The following is an 18872-nucleotide window of genomic DNA, read 5'->3' on the forward strand; positions in this document are numbered from 1 at the left end:
AATTTACATTAGGGATCAGAACTAATATGTTTATACTTTGACATGTACTTTTATTTGTTTCCATTAATAGGTTAAGATCTTGAAAAGATTATTATCTTCCCTAGTAGCTCTTTCTCTAAAACTCAGTTCCTTAAGTTGATTTTTATTTTCTTGCCTTTTTTTCATTATCTGCTTCTTTATTTTTGAAAGATATTTAAGTTTGAGTTTTAAAAAACTCTACAGCTAGACCATGATCTCAATTAATCTTTAAAAAAATGTATAAAATTGAGCCCTTGCACATACTTAAGGTCTCTTGTTTTGCGTCTGTAGCTTCTGCCCCTTCTGGCTTCTTTTTTTTTTTTAAAAAAAAGACCAGTTAATAAATAATGCTTTTAAAAATATTCTACTTCAGACATATCTATTTCCTTTCATTATTTTCTAGTTTAAAAATCTAAATTCTTGCATTTATGTCTTCCTAGTACTCTTGCCTGGGAAACCCCATGGACGGAGGAGCCTGGTAGGATACAGTCCATGGGGTCGCTAAGAGTCGGACACGACTGAGCGACTTCACTTTCACTTTTCATGCATTGGAGAAGGAAATGGCAGCCCATTCCAGTGTTCTTGCCTGGAGAATCCCAGGGACAGAGGAGCCTGGTGAGCTGCCGTCTATGGGGTCACACAGAGTTGGACACGACTGACGTGACTTAGCAGCAGCAGCAGCAACCAATATTTTACTTAGTCTTGCTTTCTACCCTACTTAAATATATGGAAACCTTTTAAATTTAAATGTTTATTAAATTGGACTTAACTGGGCTCCATTTTAACATCAGTGAATAGAAGCAAAATTGAAGTTTCATCTCTTGATAGAAGGCATGGTTTTATATAGAAGTGGGATTGCTGTTAACTCATTAAGGAAAACAGTATTTTCCTTAATGCTTTAATTGCAGTTCCCTGTTTGCACAGAGAGGCATGGACCAGATCTGTTTGTATCTGCACAGTCAGGTTCTCAACTGCACTCTGTGCCAGGGGATCTCATCCCATTTTCTGTCAAGCTAAGTCACAGTTTGATTGTTAAGACTGAACACATTTTTTCTGCCTGGAATTTACTCTTAAGCATCTTCTATATCGAACTAAGGCTATACAAGCTCTGAGATACAGGAAAATAGAAAAAAGATTCCATCTGAAAAAGCCAAGTGTTAATTTTGTTTGTTTTAAAATCACGCGCTTAGTCTGCAAGACAGCATTTTAGGCGCTGACAGTACCAAAAGCCAAATTTTCTAGTCTCTTAACACTCTGTAGAACTTTGTGTTTGGATCATGAAGACGCTTGACATGACTCCTCCTGTATTCATTTTCCTCCCTTCCCCTGAAGACTCCCAACACACACACACACACGCACACACACACACACGCACACACACACGCACACACACGCACACACACGCCTACAGTGCCTCTCTTTCCCCTTCTCACACACACACATGCACACACACGCACACACACACGCCTACAGTGCCTCTCTTTCCCCTTCTCATACACACACACGCGCACACACACACACACACATATGCCTACAGTGCCTCTCTCTTTCCCCTTCTCACACACATACACACACACATACACACACGCACACACACATGCCTACAGTGCCTCTCTCTTTCCCCTTCTCACACACACACACACACATACACATGCGCACACACACACACGCACACACACACGCACACACATGCCTACAGTGCCTCTCTCTTTCCCCTTCTCACACACACACACACGCACACACACCCCCACACACACGCCTACAGTGCCTCTCTCTTTCCCCTTCTCACACACACACATGCACACACACACACACACATGCACACACACGCGCACACACACGCCTACAGTGCCTCTCTTTCCCCTTCTCACACACACACACACACGCCTACAGTGCCTCTTTCCCCTTCTCACACACACACATGCACACACACACATGCGCACACACACACACGCACACACACACGCACACACATGCCTACAGTGCCTCTCTCTTTCCCCTTCTCACACACACACACACACATACACACACGCACACACACCCACACACACACGCCTACAGTGCCTCTCTCTTTCCCCTTCTCGCACACACACACACACACACGCACACACACATGCATGCACACACGCACACACACGCCTATAGTGCCTCTCTTTCCCCTTCTCACACACACACACACGCACACACACACACACGCCTACAGTGCCTCTCTTTCCCCTTCTCACACACACACACACGCACACACACACACACACGCCTACAGTGCCTCTCTTTCCCCTTCTCTCACACACACACATGCACACACACACACACACACACGCCTACAGTGCCTCTCCCCTTCTCTCACACACACACACATGCACACACACACATGCACACACACATGCATGCACACACGCACACACACGCCTACAGTGCCTCTCTTTCCCCTTCTCTCACACACACACACACACACACACGCACACACACACACACGCACACGCATGCACGCACACACATGCCTACAGTGCCTCTCTCTTTCCCCTTCTCTCCCTCCATGTGACATTTCTGGGGAGACAAAATTTCCACTATAACCAACCACTCTTCACAGTCAAATGAAGGAAATGGCAGATTGTGTGCCCATCTTGTTGTTAGGGTAAAGTGGAATTTTAAAATCGAGTGTTATTTATAACACCGAGTGAGATGTTTATAAATGGCGGAAAGTCTAAATGCTCATCTGTCACCTTCTAAGTCAGGGTACAGCTTAAGACTTTGCTATTTCTAGTTAGGCTCAGAAGAAGATGGCCAGTGTTCTGGCCGGGAAACCCGGTTTTCCGTATCTCAGCAGTCGCCACATTCCTGCTTTACGAATCGGGCAATTAAAATCCAGAAGAGAAGGGCTGGTGCCACTGTACAATAAAAGGTTCCCAGGAGGTCTGAGGACTGGCTTATTTATAGTTATTCTCTCATCTTACATCTGCCATATTGTAATGTGGTAGAAGGTAAAGTGGTGCTTCCCTGGTGGCTCCATGGTAAAGAACCCGCCTGCCAATGTAGGAGACATGGATTCAATCCCTGGGTTGGAAAGATCTCCTGGAGAAGGGAATAGCAACCCACTCCAGTATTCTTGCCTAGGAAATCCCAAGGACGGGGGAACCTGGTGTGGTCCACCAGTCCATGGGGTCGCAAAGAGTTAGACATGACTGAGTGACTAACACCCTCACTGCAAAAGCTGATATTATTTTGTAAGCTAATAATAATACGATAATTACACAGTCCATCACTGCCCTTTGGACACAACTGAGCGACTGAGCACACACCACACACTCACACCCACACACCCACACACACACATGTGCCTTGCTCCCTTGTGCAGACCCCATGCCACAACTCTCTGAGGAAATAGATTCTTGACGTTTCTTCATTAATTCAAGAATGTGGTGTAAAGGTTACAAAATGAACACTGGCGAGCAGCTGCTTTGATGGTGAACCGTGGGTCCCCAGAGAGGCGCAGGGCTCTCCCCGTCGCTGCAGCCTTAATGACTTCAAATACCTTGGTCTTCATTTACATCCTCATTTCAATACTTGGTAGAAAAATAATTACGCCGAGGTGTTTGATGAGATGAAATTTGATCTCAGCAGATGGAGGAAAGCTTCCCCTTTCATCAGCAGGAAAACCAAGTGTCATTTAAATGAAAATCTTCCTGAAATCTCTTTATTCCTAAGTTTGCTGCCAATATCCCCGAGGAAATGCTTCCATCAAAAATGGCTTGGTGAGACCTACTGTAAGCACAGGGAACTCTCTGCTCAGTGTTATGAGGCTGCCTGGATGGGAGAGGAGTTTGGGGGAGAATGGATACATGTATATGTATGGCTAACATTGTTCCTTAATCAGCTATACCCCAATACAAAATACAAAGTTTTTTTTTTTTTAAAGGCTTGGTAATTCTGGGAAAGGATACCCACTTCAGAAGTAATTGTCATCAGGTCCAGCAAGAATTCTCCCCACCCCCATTTTTTGCTAACACTTTCTGTGGCTTTTGAGTTTTGGCTTGAAATACTGCACACATGTGAGTTTGAAAATGGAAGTTTTCCAGCCAGGGCTTTGGATTCAGTTCCGTGTGTGCTGGTAACAATAGGGGACGATGCCACCCCCTCCCCCAGTTCATTTGGCCTTGCCATACTCTGGAGTGTTAGCAACGGGTCACCGCGCCACATCCCAAGCTGGCCCTGGAGTTCCCAGTCGGTGCGGAAGCTGGTGTGGGTGGAGGGAGCGAAAGCAGTTTCATCCTCCGTTTCCATGGAAGCAGCATACGATCCTTAGCGCTCGGTGCTGAACTGAATTTCAAGGGAGGTGACTTTTTACAGGTACTTGCCGCTGAAAAATAACTTCCCTGCCAAAATAGACTGAGTGCACTAGCCTGTTCTTCGTCTTCAATGTTTATTCTGCATGAAACTTGCCAGGCAAGATCCAGAACGGGCAAGCCTGGACTTCCTGTGGAATTTTTCTGAGACCATGTGTAGAAGCCCAGTAACCCTGGCAGCCCGGAGCCACGTCACCCAGGGAGCACTCCAAGCTGCAGCTCCCACTGGGACCAAAGGGCCATTGCCTTTGCATCTGGCCGGCTTATTGGCCACAGCAGGCTCAGCGGCAAGTCAAAAGGCGGTTCCAGGGGCAGCGCATCTCAATGACATGCTGTGTGGGGGCACTGCGGCTGCTCCTGCCCGGTGGGCCGCAGGGCCAGCTGTATTCTCTGCGGTGGGTGGGAGGGAAGGCGAGCCAGCTGCACACCCTGTGGCCAGCGGCCAATGGAGAGCGGCCCGGCCTCCCGCAGCCTCCACAGTCTTGTCTCAGCTGGAGCTCTGGTTCCCTGAGGCGAGTGATAACTGGCCTTCTTGAGGCTCCTATTAGGCCTTTGTTTTGGGACGACCAGACTGTCCAGAGGGGTGGAGAGGAGACTAGAAAAAACAAACACTCATTGAAAAGCAAAACAATATTTTTATGACACAATCATTTTTATTTATTAAAATATTTTTAATTGGAGGGTAATTGCTTTACAAGGTGGTGTTGGTTTCTGCTGTTCAACAAGGAGACTCACCTATGAGTATATTTACATTCCCTCCCCTGCCATCCCACCCATCCAGGTCATCACAGGGCACCGGGCTAAGCTCCCTGTGCTGGACAGCAGCTTCCCATCAGGTACCTATTTTACACATGGTAGTGTAAATGCTACTCTCTCAATTCATCCTCCCCATCTTTTTAAAAAATAAAGAAAAACATGCCTACTCCACATCAGGATTGAAGGAAATAGCACTTATGTGTGAGCCCCGAGAGGAAAGATGCTTGATAGGTTAACAAAGAAGCCATCAGGTGTAGCACACGTGTTCATGTCCAGAGGAACCCTTAGCCAGTCCTGCCACATTCTTGGCAGCCGGTGAGGTTTCATCCAGGGGTCTGGGAACAAGTGACGTGCCTTTGGATAGACTCTTCTCTTTGTCTGGTTTCTTGGGATTGATCTCAGTAATCACCCTGGACCTTACCTTCCAAACTTCCCAGCCTCCTGTGCTTTTCTTGGGTGATTTTCCAGGACTGAGATGAGAAGATAAGCCTTTTGAGGCTGATTTCAGGATGTTTCAGGAGTTCAAAAATCGTTTTTCAATTGTTTCTTTTTAATACACATCTCTTATGGGGTATGGATTATATAAATCTACCTCTCCATGGCCTTTTTGGTTCCTTTTTTTTTTTTAGAAGATAATGCTATGGCTTTAATGGATACTTTTCCTGAATAGAAATATTTTACTTTCAAGGTGCCGACCTTTTTTAGCCCAAACCCATCCACAGCTCCTCTCATCCAATACAGACTTGTCCTTGAGATTGCAGATGTCGTGGTGTTCCCACCTTCTTTGGGGATATGACTTATCACGGTGTCTGTGGGTCAAGGTGGATCCAGGCAGTCTGGACCAGCCCATCGCTGGTTTAGATTATGCATTGTTTCTGTATCCTGAAGGCGCAGAAGGAGCTGCAGGCGGGGGCTGGGTGCCGTAGTGTTTATGAGGGGGCAGCAGCAGCATCAACCGTCCACTTGGTTGGTGTAAGAAACGATGTCCCTGCTTCTTTTTCAGGTATTTAACGCCACAGGCGAGCTGTCGAACACGGCTTCCTATCAGTCTGTCCGCATCCTCTCCGTGTCTTCCACCCAGGCTCAGCAGGAACTGGAGGACCTCGCCAAGGTTGACCTGCGATGGTCCAAGCCCACCTCGAGTAAGTGATGGCTGGAGCGCATGCCAGCTCCTCTGTGAGTGGTCGGCGCCCTGTGTGGCATCTGTGAGCCCAAATTGTGTTCTGTTGTGTCTGTCAGAATTTGCCCATCCATTTACTCATTTCTTATTGATCTGCCTGCCCCGCCCTGGTTCCTGGTGGCTCAGTGGTAAAGAATCTGCTTGCAATGTAGGAGACGCAGGTTCGATCCCTGGGACAGGAAGATCCCCTGGAGTAGAAAATGACAACCCACTCCAGTATTCCTAGCTGGGAAGTCCCATGGACAGAGGAGCCTGATGGGCTACAGTCCATGGGGTCGCAAGAGTCAGACACGACCGAGCAACTCAACTACCACCACCCACTTACTGATGGTACTCGTTTCATGCGTTTCTTCCCAGGACTCCACAGTGAGTCTTGCCCCCTTGCTCTGAGCAGATGGCGCTTCCTCCAGCTTCATCGGCCTCATGGAAGCCACTCAGCACAAACTCCGCCAGAATCTCCTCAGCGCCGCCCGGCGCTCTCCTCTCCTCTTTCTTCCTCCGTTTCTGCATCTGAACACAGCTGGCCGTTTCCCTCAAGGCTGCCCCTGACTTGGGCTCTTACCTTCTCCAGGGCCTCCTCGTAGCCCTCGGGCTCTCTCCTTTTACCCCACTGTCCAGCCTGCAGGGAACCTTTACTCCAGGCTGCTCTGCGCCGGTCTGTGTTCTGGGTCCCGAGGGTGCAGCTGTGATCAGGACCCAGTCCCCACCTTCAGGGCTTCACTTATCTGTCAGGAAACCAGGCGAAGCTGAGCATAACACAGCCCTTCTCCTGGAACCGCTCCTCTCTGCTTTGCTTTGTTAAACCCTCTTAGAACATCTTTCCATTCTTTTCACTGTCTTCCCGAGTGTGCACTCTTTGTTGTCCTTCATCACTAAGCTGCATCCGACTCTTTAGACCCCACGGACTGCAGCACGCCTGGCTTCCCTGTCCTTCACCGTCTCCCAGAGTTTGCTCAGACTCATGTCCATTGAGTTCGCGATGCCATCCAACCATCTCGTCCTCTGTTGTTCCCACTCTTTAACCCTTTATAATCTGGCTGCTGTGTCCGGGTCAACAACTGGTTCCCCCAAGGTGTCTACTGTCCTGTGATGCGCTCTGGACAGCCCGTGGCATCGGCTCTGCTGACCGCTGCTCCTGGAAGCTGCGCCTCCCGCTGAGCTTGCGCGGTGCTTCCTCTCCCTCCTGCTCCCTCTCCGTCTGCACCCTGCCTGTTTCTTTGCTTTCCCCAATCCCTCCCTTGTGCTGTTTATAGTCCCTTTTTTCACCTGTACATGCTTTACCTTGGTAACCTTGGTTACTTCTACATTTTCAAGTATTCATTCAGCAAATATCTGGGTGTCTTTTGTGTGCTCGGCGCTATTCTAAGTCCTGGGAGTGATAGAGAATAAAGCAGGCAGGCTCGCCTGGTCTCCTGGATGGAGCTTACAGTCTAGTGGGAGAGTACAGAAGAGGAATAAGAAAATTAGTAAGTTATATATGAAGTATCGTACTATTGAGTATCACGCTGTCTGAACTTTCCCTTTAAGAACTCAGGAACTGAATAGATTTGGGTAAAAATTTTTTTAATGAATCCTTTGGTCTATGAACTCTTCCTGCATGTCCTCCAAAACCCAGGAATCAGTTAGATTCAGATAAGGTATTATACCTTGCTATCGGTCCCCTTTCAGTCTCTGAACTCAGAGACTCAAATGTTTGAACATCAAAGGATAGGTTAGATGGTGGTACGTGCTGAGAAATAAATTACATAATATACTTATGCAGGGCAGGGGGCAGTACTGCTGGGACTGGGGTGGGCTGGTGGTTTCCAGTTCAGAGTGGCCATGGAGGTCCCGCTGAGAAAGGCAGCATTTCCGTAATAACTTGACAGAGGTGAGGCCATGCAGGTGTCTGGGGAAGAGCCTGGTAGGTCAGGACCCTCTCATATTTCAAGTCTCTTCTGCCTCTTCTACTGTCCTCTTATCTCTGACTGCAGTTGGGAAAGGTCTCTGATTTTTTTTTTTGGCTCTGCTGGGTATTCATTGTAGCACACAGGCTTCTCTACTTGTGGCTCATGGGCTGAGCTGCTCTGTGGCACATGGGGATCTCAGTTCCCCAATCCAGGGATTGAACCCATGTCCCCTGCATTGCACGGTAGAGTCTCAACCACTGGACCACCAGGGAAGTCCCGAGGGTCTCTGATTTTAAAGACGCTTGTATTGAGCTTGGACCTCTCTGGATAATTCAGGACAGTTGCCCCCTCTTCAGGTCCTTACTGTTGAAACATCTATAGCGTCCCTTTAGCCACATACAGTTCACTCACAGGGTCCAGGCCTTAGCCTGGAGACACCTTTGCTGCCCACCACACATTCTCATTCCCACGCCTTTCCAAGTGACTTTCCATTTTCTTTACTCCAACCTCCCCTCCACTTGTCTCTTACACTATTCTCCTTTTGTAATTGATACTCTACTCAAATACTTGAGAAACTTTCCAGTTCTGCAGGTGTCTGTACATATTGTTTCTTTTGCCCAGAATGCTAGCTCTGCTTACGGCATTCCTGTCTCCCAAGGTCTCCCCACCTCCCTCCCTTCCCTCTTAATTACCTTCTCCCTCTACCTCCCCATCAGTGAATCCACCCTTATTCCAGCCACCACTGCCACCCAACACCAGCCAACAAACATTCACTGACTCTGTACTGGGTTCCAGACGCTGAGAATACAGAAATCCTAATGGTTTAGTGAGGTGAGGGAAACCCCCAGGCACAGAGCAGGACCAGAGCACAGGGAAGGAGCCTGCCTTTCCTGAGCATGTTATGATCTGCCTTTCATTTGCTATTCTTTATTTTGCTGTTAGAACCCCTTAACATACTTTTGTACTTCTTAAAGCACTAAACCATATTTTGCAATATATTTGACTTTGTTGAATATTTGTCTTATTCTATAGGATAGAAGACCTCTGAGCAGAGGTTCCATGTCTTTCCTTTTCCTTTCTATATCACAATCATCTAGAAGTCCCTGGCACCTGGTAGGTGCTCAATCCATTTTAATTGATTTGAAACTGATTTTCAGCTCCTCCTACCACACTTTCCACCTTTCGAGAGCCAGAAATGTGCTGTTTGGATCTTTCATGCGCCAAGGCAGTGACTTACACCTCGTGGTTCTTTGACGGCTCTTGGGTTGGGTTGATCCCACCAGTTGCGTGTGTGCCTGTTCCCCTGTTCAGCAGCCTTCTTCTGATGTGGAAATCACCCTTTCTGGTCTGTGTTGGTTCCTGGGCTGTATGGACGAATGAACTCAGTGGTGCCGAACTCTGAAATGCTGGTTTTGGTTTCTGTTGCTTTCCCTTTTGGCCAAACTCCCCGTCATGTGTTTGTTCTCATCTTCATTACCGTGGCTTTAAGCTCGGATATAAAACTGCCTGGAAAAAATATACCTTTCTTCTCGACATTCTCTGCACTTGGTTGTGCCCTTCCACAGAGCTAAGTAGGGGTGGCATGGCTGTTGGGTAGGAGTGCAGGGGGCGGGGATTGGGGGCCGGCAGCCTTTCTGCCCCTCACCTGTTGCAGAGGGGTATCAATATTCCTAGGTTCTCAGGGCCCTGCACGTGGTGGGGAAGCCTCCTTGCCTTGCTGAATATACATGTATATTTGGCTTTCTGCTAGCCAGCCAGCTGCCTCTCCATTTTCTCTTGCCCTTGGAAAGTCTTAAAAAGGAATGCAAGGCCTGACCCACACCCGAGCTTCTCACCTAGGTCCACCCAGGAGCTCCAGGCCGTGTCCACCTACTTCTCCCCTGACTGTCTCTATCTGTTTCTCTGAACAGAAAACTTAGGCCACGGAAACTTCACGTACATGTCAGCAGTGTGCTGGCTCTTTGGGCGTTTCCTGTATGACACCCTGCGGTATCCTGTGGGGTTGCTCTCCTCCTCGTGGAATGGGACACCCATTGAAGCTTGGTCATCTAGAAGGCCCCTTGAAGCCTGTGGGGTCCCGAGATCAGGGTAAGAAAGCATCCTCTGGTCCAGGAGAAAGCCTGTCAGGAAATTCTGTGAGAGAGAAGGATCATGGTCTCCTTGGGGAAGTCAAATATGAGCTGAATGTACAAATATGTGTTAAATGTATGTGACTTATTCAGGTGTTATTTTCACTGTCATCACCACCACAATCATTTGACGGTATGTCAAGAAGTAATTATGACCCTTTTCCTTAATAATAGGGATAGCTAATATATTTTTTTAATCAGATATTTTTAACTTTTTGTATTGGGATATAGCCAGTTAACAGATAATGTTGTGATGGTTTCACGTAGACAGAAAAGGGACTCAGTATACATGTATCCGTTCTCCCCCACAGTCCCCTCCTGTCCAGGCTGCTGCATAACATTGAGCTGAATTCCTTGTGCTATACTTCGTTGCTTATCCATTTTAAATACAGCAATGTGTATATGTCCATCCCAAACTCCCTAACTATCAATAGGGATACGTTAATACTTAATAGAAGCTTTCTAAATGCCAGATACTGTCATAAGCACTTTATATGATATTAACTCATTTAATGCAACACTCTCTTGAGGTGTGGGTACTAGTAACACATGAGGATAAAGGGACTAATTGCGAGAGCGGTTTGGTGACTTGCTTGGGAACGCGACTAGTGAGTGATGAAGTCTGGTGTCAGTATCTGTGCTGTTAACCATTGTGAGAACAAACCTAATCTCACAGCTTGGAAGAACACGGTATCTGTGTCGTCAGAAAACGGTATTGGAAGACTGCTGGTGAAGGCACACTCAGGAAAAGTGGATCAGGAATAATAGTGGTTCGGGCAGGGGCAGAGAAGAGGCTAGTTGATAACTTCTTGACACTAATGTTGCCATGGACATGGATACTATGTGAGCTGCCTTCACAGAACTTGTCTCATCAGTTCTGGCAAGAGCATGGATTTGAGCTCTTGGTGTGTCTTGGGTAAAGGCCTGCCTGCTGGGAAGTGAAGTCCTCCTGCTTTGGAAAGGAAAGACTTACTCTCAGTAGAGGTGGAAGAATCTAAAGCCAGGCTTCCCAGACCTCAGGGGGCATGGCAGGGACAATACCAAGGGGCCATGGGGGTTCTCACACACAACCGCTCCAGGAGAGATTGACACAAGTTTTTCCACAGAGACAACTCAGGGCCATGTTCCAAGTCATCAGAAAATGTGCCTTCTGACCTGGCTATCTCATTTATGGGAATTTAGCCTAAGGAAATAATGAAGACTGTGTATAATGATTCAGCTCTCAGGAAGAGAATCATGGCATTGCTTATAAAAGCAAAGAACTTAAGCTCAGTGTCCATTCAGTGAGTGCTGGTTAAGCAAACTTTTTGCCTGTGTGATAGACTCATTCACACCTGCCCGCTCCGCCCCCCACCCCCGCCCCTGGTCTCAATCACTTGATGGAAACGGAGACAGTGCCACTGAACTCACACGAGCCGACTGACACATGTTTTCATGGAAACAGAGTGGTTGAATTGAGCTCTGAGCTGCTTTCATCAGGGGTTTGCCCCGAGTGAAGCTGGATAGATACCTAGCTCAGGGATTATCGTGGGATCAGTCACTGGTTCTCTCCTGACACTTGTGTGTCTTCCTCATTTTAGGTCCATGCCATCTGACCATAAAATTGGTCCGAGTGCACACTCTGTTCTCTGGAATGCCATGATCCATCCGCTCCGTAACATGACACTGAAGGGGGTGATATGGTACCAGGGTGAGTGTTCAGTTTCCTGGTTTTCCATTATATGAGTCAGCTGTTGCCACATAACAAACCACCCTGGAACTTAGTGACTTCAAACCATTGTAATTTTCTTTGGCTCACTATTCTTCAAGTTAGCAGGGGAGTGTTTCTGTCGGGGCTGCTTTGGCTTGTTTCTGCTGGGATCTCCTATGTGTCTCTGGCAGCCTGGCAGCTGTCTGGTGGCTGGATGACCCAGGATGGCCTCTGCCTCATGGCTGTTGACTGGGGCTCCTGGTTCTCATGCGGCCTCTCATCCTTCAACCAGCTGTGATAGTGATGGTTCATTGCTCTGTGTCCGGCTCCTGTGACCCCATGGACTGTTGCTCACCAGCCTCCTCTGTCCATGGGATTCTCCAGGCAAGGATACTGGAGTGAGCTGCCACTTCCTCCTGCAGGGCATCTTCCTGACCCCGGGATTGAACCCCAGTCTCCTGCATTGCAGGTGGATTTTTTACTGACTGAGCCACCAGGGAAGACCTTCAGCAAGCTAGTTCAGCCTTATTTACCATCTACCTGGCAGTGTCAGGCTTTCAAGTGTGTCAGGAGAGAACAAAGTCCAGAGCCGATTTGCTCTTGCAGTCGTGTTTGCTGATGGCTCATCGGCCAGAGCAAACCCAAGGCCAGTCCAGAGAGACCTCAGGATGGAGGCTAGGGAGCAATGTGGGGTCATCTTGTGTCTACTCCAACTCCCTCTCACAGTTTGGACTGTTTTCAGGGGAGTCCAATGTAAACTTTAACAGGGACCTGTACAATTGTACATTCCCTCTGCTCATTGACGACTGGCGCCAGACCTTCCACGATGGCTCACAGGGGCAGACAGAGCGCCTCTTCCCGTTCGGATTTGTCCAGGTAGGTGCCAAAAGAAAGAGGGTGTGTGGGCTTTGGTGGGGGAGATGCTGCTGAGACCTCTTCCCTGGAATCTGTGTTCCTTGCTTTTTGCCCTCATAGCCTGCTTGCTGTTCATCTCAGCTCACTGACAGGACAATTAAATCTTAAAAAAATTAATAAATAACCAGTATGTGGGCTCCCAGTGGTAAAGAATCCGCCTGCAATGCAGGAGATGTTGGTTCAATCCCTGGGTCAGGAAGATCCCCTGGAGAAGGCAATGGCACCCCACTCTAGTATTCTTGCCAGGGAAAACCCACGGACAGAGGAGCCTGGTGGGCTACAGTCCATGGGGTCGCAAAGAGTCAGACACGACTGAAGTGACTTAGCACACACACAACCAAGTTCTGAAGTGCCTCACCTTGCCTGTTCACACGACCCCTCCAGAACCAAGATGTCCTAGCGGGGCAGTAGTTCTGACTTTCCTGGAACATAGGAATTAAACAAGTAAGGTGTGACAAAAACAAGACCCGCCTCACAATATAAGACACGAAGCAGGCGTTAGTATTTGAGTTGGACACCCCTGTCTGTAGGCGTCTGCCTCTGGTAGCCCACAGATGCTTCCCTCTCACCATCCCCGCTTGCCTCCCCCCACCCCGTTTCTCTACCCTATCCTAGTTCACAGGCCTTTTTTTGGATAAAAGATTTTTATAGACTTGCTTTCCACTTATAATTACTTTACAATCATTTCCTTTCTCCTTTCTTACACTTGTTTTGACTTTGAACCAGAATATTCTGCTCATTATTTTCAAAATAGCAGCGCCTGTCACCACTTCTGTATTACTGTTGGTAGAAACTACATTTGGTCCTTGGAGGTACTTTTTTTGCCTCTCAGCCTGTGTACATGGTGAGTGGAATGTGACTTCAATCAACTCAGGCCAAACATACGTTTCCGTGTTTATTATATGCCACAAACTGTGTGAGCTGCTAGAAATATATAGCAGGAAGCAGAGGGACCTGCTCCTCGTCCTGTACCCCTGGTTTAGTAGAAGTGCTGTAGCCTCGGGCGCCAGCTTTATCATCATCAACAACAGTCTGTCGGTCGCTTGTGAAAAACTGGGACGATAAATGTTTAACTTCAAAGGAAACTGTCAAATACAACAGTTTAATGGTTCTGAGCGTAGTCTGGGGATTTGAATCTCAGCTCTGGCACTTCCTTAGCTGTGTGATTTCAAATAAGACATCGAACCTCTTTGTTATTTTAAGTCTTAAATGAGCTAGTCCATGTAAAGCTTGGCACAAGTGAGAAAATGCCTGTGTTTATTATTATTATTGAGAGAAGTCGGAAAGTCTGGAGGGACAGTTGGTCTGTAAAGGAAGATGAATTGGCTTGATAAAAGGGCTGCATGTGAAGCCATGGTGACAGTAACGAGCACACAGTTAGAGGGGGGATGCAAGGTCTGTGGAGAGGGCAGGGCTACATCCACGTGTCTGCGAGTTTAATACTGATGTGTGATCTGAGGCACGGGGAGAGAGAGGAGCCGGAGTTCAGGGCTGGAGACCCTATTATTGTTGTCCTTCAGTTGCTAAGTTGTGTCTGACTCTTTGTGACCACATGGACTGCAGCACGCCAGGCTCCCCTGTCCTCCACTGTCTCCTGGAGTTTGCTCAGATTCAGGTCCATTGGGTTGGTTATGCCATCCAACCATCTCATCCTTGGAGAAGGCAATGGCACCCCACTCCACTACTCTTGCCTGGAAAATCCCATGGACGGAGGAGCCAGGTAGGCTGCAGTCCATGGAGTTGCAAAGAGTCGGACATGACTGAGCAACTTCACTTTCACTTTTCACTTTCATGCATTGGAGAAGGAAATGGCAGCCCACTCCAGTGTTCTTGCCTGGAGAATCCCAGGGACAGGGGAGCCTGGTGGGCTGCCATCTCTGGGGTCGCACAGAGTCAAACACGACTGAAGCGACGCAGCAGCAGCAGCAGCATCTCATCCTCTGTTGCTCTCTTCTCGTCCTGCTTTCAATCTTTCCCAGCATCAGGATCTTTTCTAATGAGTCAGGTCTTCGCATCAGGTGGCCAGAGTATTGGAGCTTCAGCTTTAGCATCAGTCCTTCCAGTGAATATTCAGGGTTGATTTCTACAGGGTTGACTGGTTTGATCGTCTTGCAGTCTAAAGGGCTCTCAAGAGTCTCCTCCAGCACCACAGTTCAAAAGCATCAGTTATTCAGCACCCAGCCTTCTTTATAGTCCAGCTCTCACGTCTGGACACGACTACCAGTCTCGAGGGAGTATATGCTTTTTCAAAAGGATTTTGGAGAAACGGTGAACCAGACTACAAACCGCAGATGCTATTGTAAAATCCTGCAAGTGCAGCCACTTTTATATTCTTTGGCTGTGACATGCCTTCTTTAGCAGCAGTGTTTCTCCTAATCCCTGCAAGTGCCCTGCTTTATCTCAGGGGAAAAACACAGGAATTTCCTGTGGGTGTAGAGTCTGCTGGTGCCCCCATGTGGTCAATCTGTTGTAATACAGCTGATGAAGTAGTGGGGAATGACTGCAGGAATTCTCAGCCAACTGCCATTTTGAAACAACTTCCTTGGCTTGAGTGGCTCTTGGTAGCATTTTTCCCTCAGCACTTCAGGCTAGAACTCCCCCTAGACTCTTCCAGGGGGTTCTTGCAGGGATCCACATCATGGCACCCGTTGGCGCACATGGCCCCACTTTCAGCCTTCTCTCTTGGGTGTTGTGTGGGAAGCAGCAGGGTTACTCAGTGGATGCCATTTTCTAGTTTTCATGACATTTCATTGCGAAGCTCCACCACCTTTTATCATTTCATGTGTTAAGGCCAATTTGCACAGGAGAGTTTAATAAGAATCAGTGGTGGGGAAAATGTCCTCTTTCTTTCAGTGGGAGAAACCACACGACCAGGTGGCAACAGGGCATGGCTGCTGGAACGTGCGAGGGACTGGGGTCTTTGATGAAGTCTGCTATGTGCTCAAGGAGAAGGCAATGGCAAGCCACTCCAGTACTCTTGCCTAGAAAATCCCATGGATGGAGGAACCTGGTAGGCTGCAGTCCATGGGGTCGCTAAGGGTCGGACACAAATGAGAGACTTCACTTTCACTTTTCACTTTCACACATTGGAGAAGGAAATGGCAACCCACTCCAGTGTTCTTGCCTGGAGAATCCCAGGGACGAGGGAGCCTGGTGGGCTTCCGTCTATGGGGTCACACAGAGTTGGACACGACTGAAGTGACTTAGCAGCAGCAGCTATGTGCTCAAGGGTAGATGCTGAAGCTGAAGCTCCAATACTTTGGCCACCTGATGTGAAGAGCCGGCTCTTTGGGAAAGACCCTGATGCTAGAAAAGATTGAAGGCAAAAGGAGCAGGGGGCGATAGAGGATGAGATGGTTAGATAGCATCACTGACTCAATGGACATGAATTTGACCAAACTCTGGGAGACAGTGGAGGAGAGGAGCCTGGTATGCTGCATTCCATGGGGTTGCAAAGAGTTGGACACGACTTAGCCACAAGGGCAGAGTCCTTTCCACTTCCATACAGAGCTTTGCCCTGTGTTGTATACAGATGTACAATAGGTCAGTGACCTGCCACTTTGTAACAGACGACCTCAGAACTTTGGGGCTGACAACAGCAGCCACTGCGTTTGCTCCTCATTCCATGGGTTGGCCAGGCAGGGAGAGGTGGTCCCCCAGAGCGGCTTATCTCTGCTCTGAGACATTAGCCAGGCTTGCTCATGTGCCTGCAGCTGGAACTGAAGGATCCAGAATTCACGTGACTGGACCCTCAGCTGGGAAGGCTGGGACATGAACTCCTCTCTCAAGACCTTCTGGTTCCCAAGGCCGCTGTCTCCACATTTCTTCAGCAGGGTAGCGGCACTTTTGTTCCGTGGCCCTCTCAGGATTCTGAGAAGACGAAACCAGAAGGCAAGCACTCCTGAGGCAGAGACTCAGCTGCTCACTGTCACCTCAGCTGGATGCTGTTTGTCAGAGCAGCTCACAGGCTTAACCCAGGTTCAGTGCGAGGAGAAATAGACTCCAGGTCTTGCTGCGAGGAGTGGGCTGGAGGGGCCGAGTTCCACCACGGCTTGTGGGATGAGCCGTTCAGCCATGTGGGTGAGAGACTCAGTAAGAACGTGTTGGATCAGCCTGTGGGCGAGTGAGTGAAGCAGAAGCAGGGTCTGCTTGTGAAAGACTCCAGTGTAGGTTTCTTTAAAAATTTTTTTTCTTAATGTTTTTCTAGCTTTTTTGAAATGTAGTTTTCTGATGCAGTGAAGTTCTGATGCACAGTGTCTGCTTTCTAGTTATCTTCCTATTTGTTTGGTGAAGCCCCGAATGATGGACTTCCCCAGATCCGTTGGCATCAGACAGCCGACTTTGGCTATGTCCCCAACCAAAGGATGCCCAACACCTTCATGGCTGCCTCCGTGGATCTCTGTGATAGGAACTCACCTTTTGGCAGGTAGGTGCTTCTCGGGCTTTGCTTGAACAGTAATATGTGTTCTCTGTGGCCTTCTCTTGATGTTCACTTGTGAGGGGCCCTAAGGAATGGAGCCTAGAAGCATGATTTATCCATCATTCACACCCTGGATGTGCTGCAGTAACTAAAATCCCTCCCCACCCCAGGGCCTTGATGTCACCGAACCTTATTTTGTGTTGACACTCCCATATCCAAAGAAGGTCCACAGAGGGGCTTTGCTGTCATCGTCATTCACAGATCCAGAGTGTCAGAGGCTCCGGGGGAGTTTGTGCTTCCACAGCTGCCTAACGGTCTCATATTCACAGCTGGATGCTTCCACCCGAAGCAACACAAGTCTCTTCTGCTCACACTGCACTGGCCACAACAAGTCCCATGGCCATGTCTATTTTCAGTATGAGCAGGAAGTAGAATTCTACCACAGACTCAGAGGAGGACTACCGGGACGTTGGTGAACAGCCCTGATGACTACCGCCTGCTAGGATACCAGGGAATGTCAGTGTGACATGAAGCCCAGTGCAGACTGTCCCGATTACAGTAGGAGCTTGAATGAATGAATGTTTGTTGAGTGAACACATAAAACCTGGAGGGGGCCAAGTAGTGAAAACCTGATTCAGATGAAACACTTTGAGAACTTTGAGTGCTTGTGAGTCTTACGAGAGTTCTCCTAGGTTAGTTCCAAAGTCTGCCCTCCCTCCCTCCCTTCTCCTCCCGTTTTCCTTCCTTCCTTCCAAGCCGTCAGTTATTTCAGGGTTGTTGACACACAGAAGACCCATCTGTGGTTACAGTTCACCATTTCTCTTAGACTGACTAGCCCCAGGTCACTGGCTGTTAGATTCAGTCTCACCTTCCTAGGGTTCTTTGTATAAGATTTCCTTTTCTTTTTCTTAATGTGACTATTGTTGAGCCCAAACTGGAAGTTCTCTCCCCGTTCTTCGTCCTGTAGCATTCACCCTCGAGATAAGCAGACCGTGGCCTACAGGCTGCACTTGGGGGCCCGTGCCTTGGCTTACGGGGAGAAGTTGATCTTTCAAGGACCACTGCCTCAGAAGATAGAACTCCTGGCCGACAGGGGGCTGCTCAACCTCACATATTCACAGCCAATCAAGGTGCAGAGGCGTGACGACAAGATATTTGAGGTGAGAGCTGCAGAAAACAATAGGGGTTCATCCTGTGTGCAGATCAGGATTTCCTCCACACCGAGGCTCATCTCTAATTATATACGAGGCAGGTCTTGGTTGGTCAGGGGCTAAGTTTATCTCTGAGTGACAAGTAAGCAGCTCTTGATTCATTCACTTAGAGGCAATTTTGATGGGACAAAAGCGAATTTAAAAATTACATCAATAGTAAATAAAAAAATATATAAATATTATAAATCTAATTTTATAAAAATATATAATTTTGTTTAAAATTTATAAATCAAATAACTAAGAAATATTAAAATTAATTAACAAATTAAGAGTCCATATTAAAAAGATATTGTTTTTGTATTTTCCCTCCCAGAGCAACCA

At 47.9% G+C, this 18872-nt stretch overlaps 1 protein-coding gene across 5 annotated transcripts in view; it reads left to right on the forward strand.

Moving 5' to 3' along the window:
- Positions 1–18872, forward strand: part of SIAE (sialic acid acetylesterase) — a 39366-nt gene that overhangs the window by 17793 nt on the left and 2701 nt on the right. For 4 of the 5 annotated variants that reach the window (XM_055415967.2, XM_055415969.2, XM_055415968.2 and 1 more), the window contains exons 4-9: positions 6121–6259; positions 10097–10274; positions 11896–12005; positions 12748–12881; positions 17189–17346; positions 18308–18500. In XM_055415967.2, coding sequence (XP_055271942.2) covers positions 6121–6259; positions 10097–10274; positions 11896–12005; positions 12748–12881; positions 17189–17346; positions 18308–18500 — 912 coding nt within the window. Of the gene's footprint in view, positions 1–6120; positions 6260–10096; positions 10275–11895; positions 12006–12747; positions 12882–17188; positions 17347–17601; positions 17727–18306; positions 18501–18872 lie in introns of all 5 variants that reach the window. The other variant, XM_088832380.1, reaches the window with a different exon arrangement.

The sequence above is a fragment of the Moschus berezovskii genome, chromosome 25 (assembly GCF_049115385.1).
Source record: "Moschus berezovskii isolate FMDL1 chromosome 25, NW_MosBer_1.0, whole genome shotgun sequence".
Taxonomy (NCBI): Eukaryota; Metazoa; Chordata; class Mammalia; order Artiodactyla; family Moschidae; genus Moschus; species Moschus berezovskii.